Consider the following 374-nt stretch of genomic DNA (forward strand, 5'->3'; position numbering starts at 1 on the left):
ACTGCATTCCGTTTTCTTATTTCATATTGCAGAATTCTGCTTCCCTAATCTGCCGTCTAAAAGCCCCACCATAAAAAATGGTTCTGTTCCCAGATTGGACGGCAAGGCTGGGATGGTAGTGCGGGCTCGCGAGGAGGGGTGGAGCCACGGGGGCAGCACCATCTCCCTCAGCAGCAGCAGCCACCACCCCAATGGTGCTAGTTTGTCCCGAGACAAACGTAGTGGTAGCTTGAAAAATGATGGTAAGTAGCCTGCCTGGTAGGGTTAGTTATTTATTGTGATTTGCATCGGCTGAACTTCCGAAATCTGCCGGGTTCGGGATGAAGTCTGACCAAATTTCTTTTTAGATAGTCATTTTATACGCGAGAGTGAGA

At 48.9% G+C, this 374-nt stretch overlaps 1 protein-coding gene across 1 annotated transcript in view; it reads left to right on the plus strand.

Moving 5' to 3' along the window:
- LOC119587406 (serine/arginine repetitive matrix protein 2-like) overlaps window positions 1-374 on the plus strand; it is a 23,010-nt gene that overhangs the window by 15,096 nt on the left and 7,540 nt on the right. The window contains exon 6 of the mRNA XM_037936144.1: window positions 33-242. Coding sequence (XP_037792072.1) covers window positions 33-242 — 210 coding nt within the window. The remainder of the gene's footprint in view (window positions 1-32; window positions 243-374) is intronic.

The sequence above is a fragment of the Penaeus monodon genome, chromosome 22, assembly GCF_015228065.2.
Source record: "Penaeus monodon isolate SGIC_2016 chromosome 22, NSTDA_Pmon_1, whole genome shotgun sequence".
In the NCBI taxonomy this organism is placed as follows: Eukaryota; Metazoa; Arthropoda; class Malacostraca; order Decapoda; family Penaeidae; genus Penaeus; species Penaeus monodon.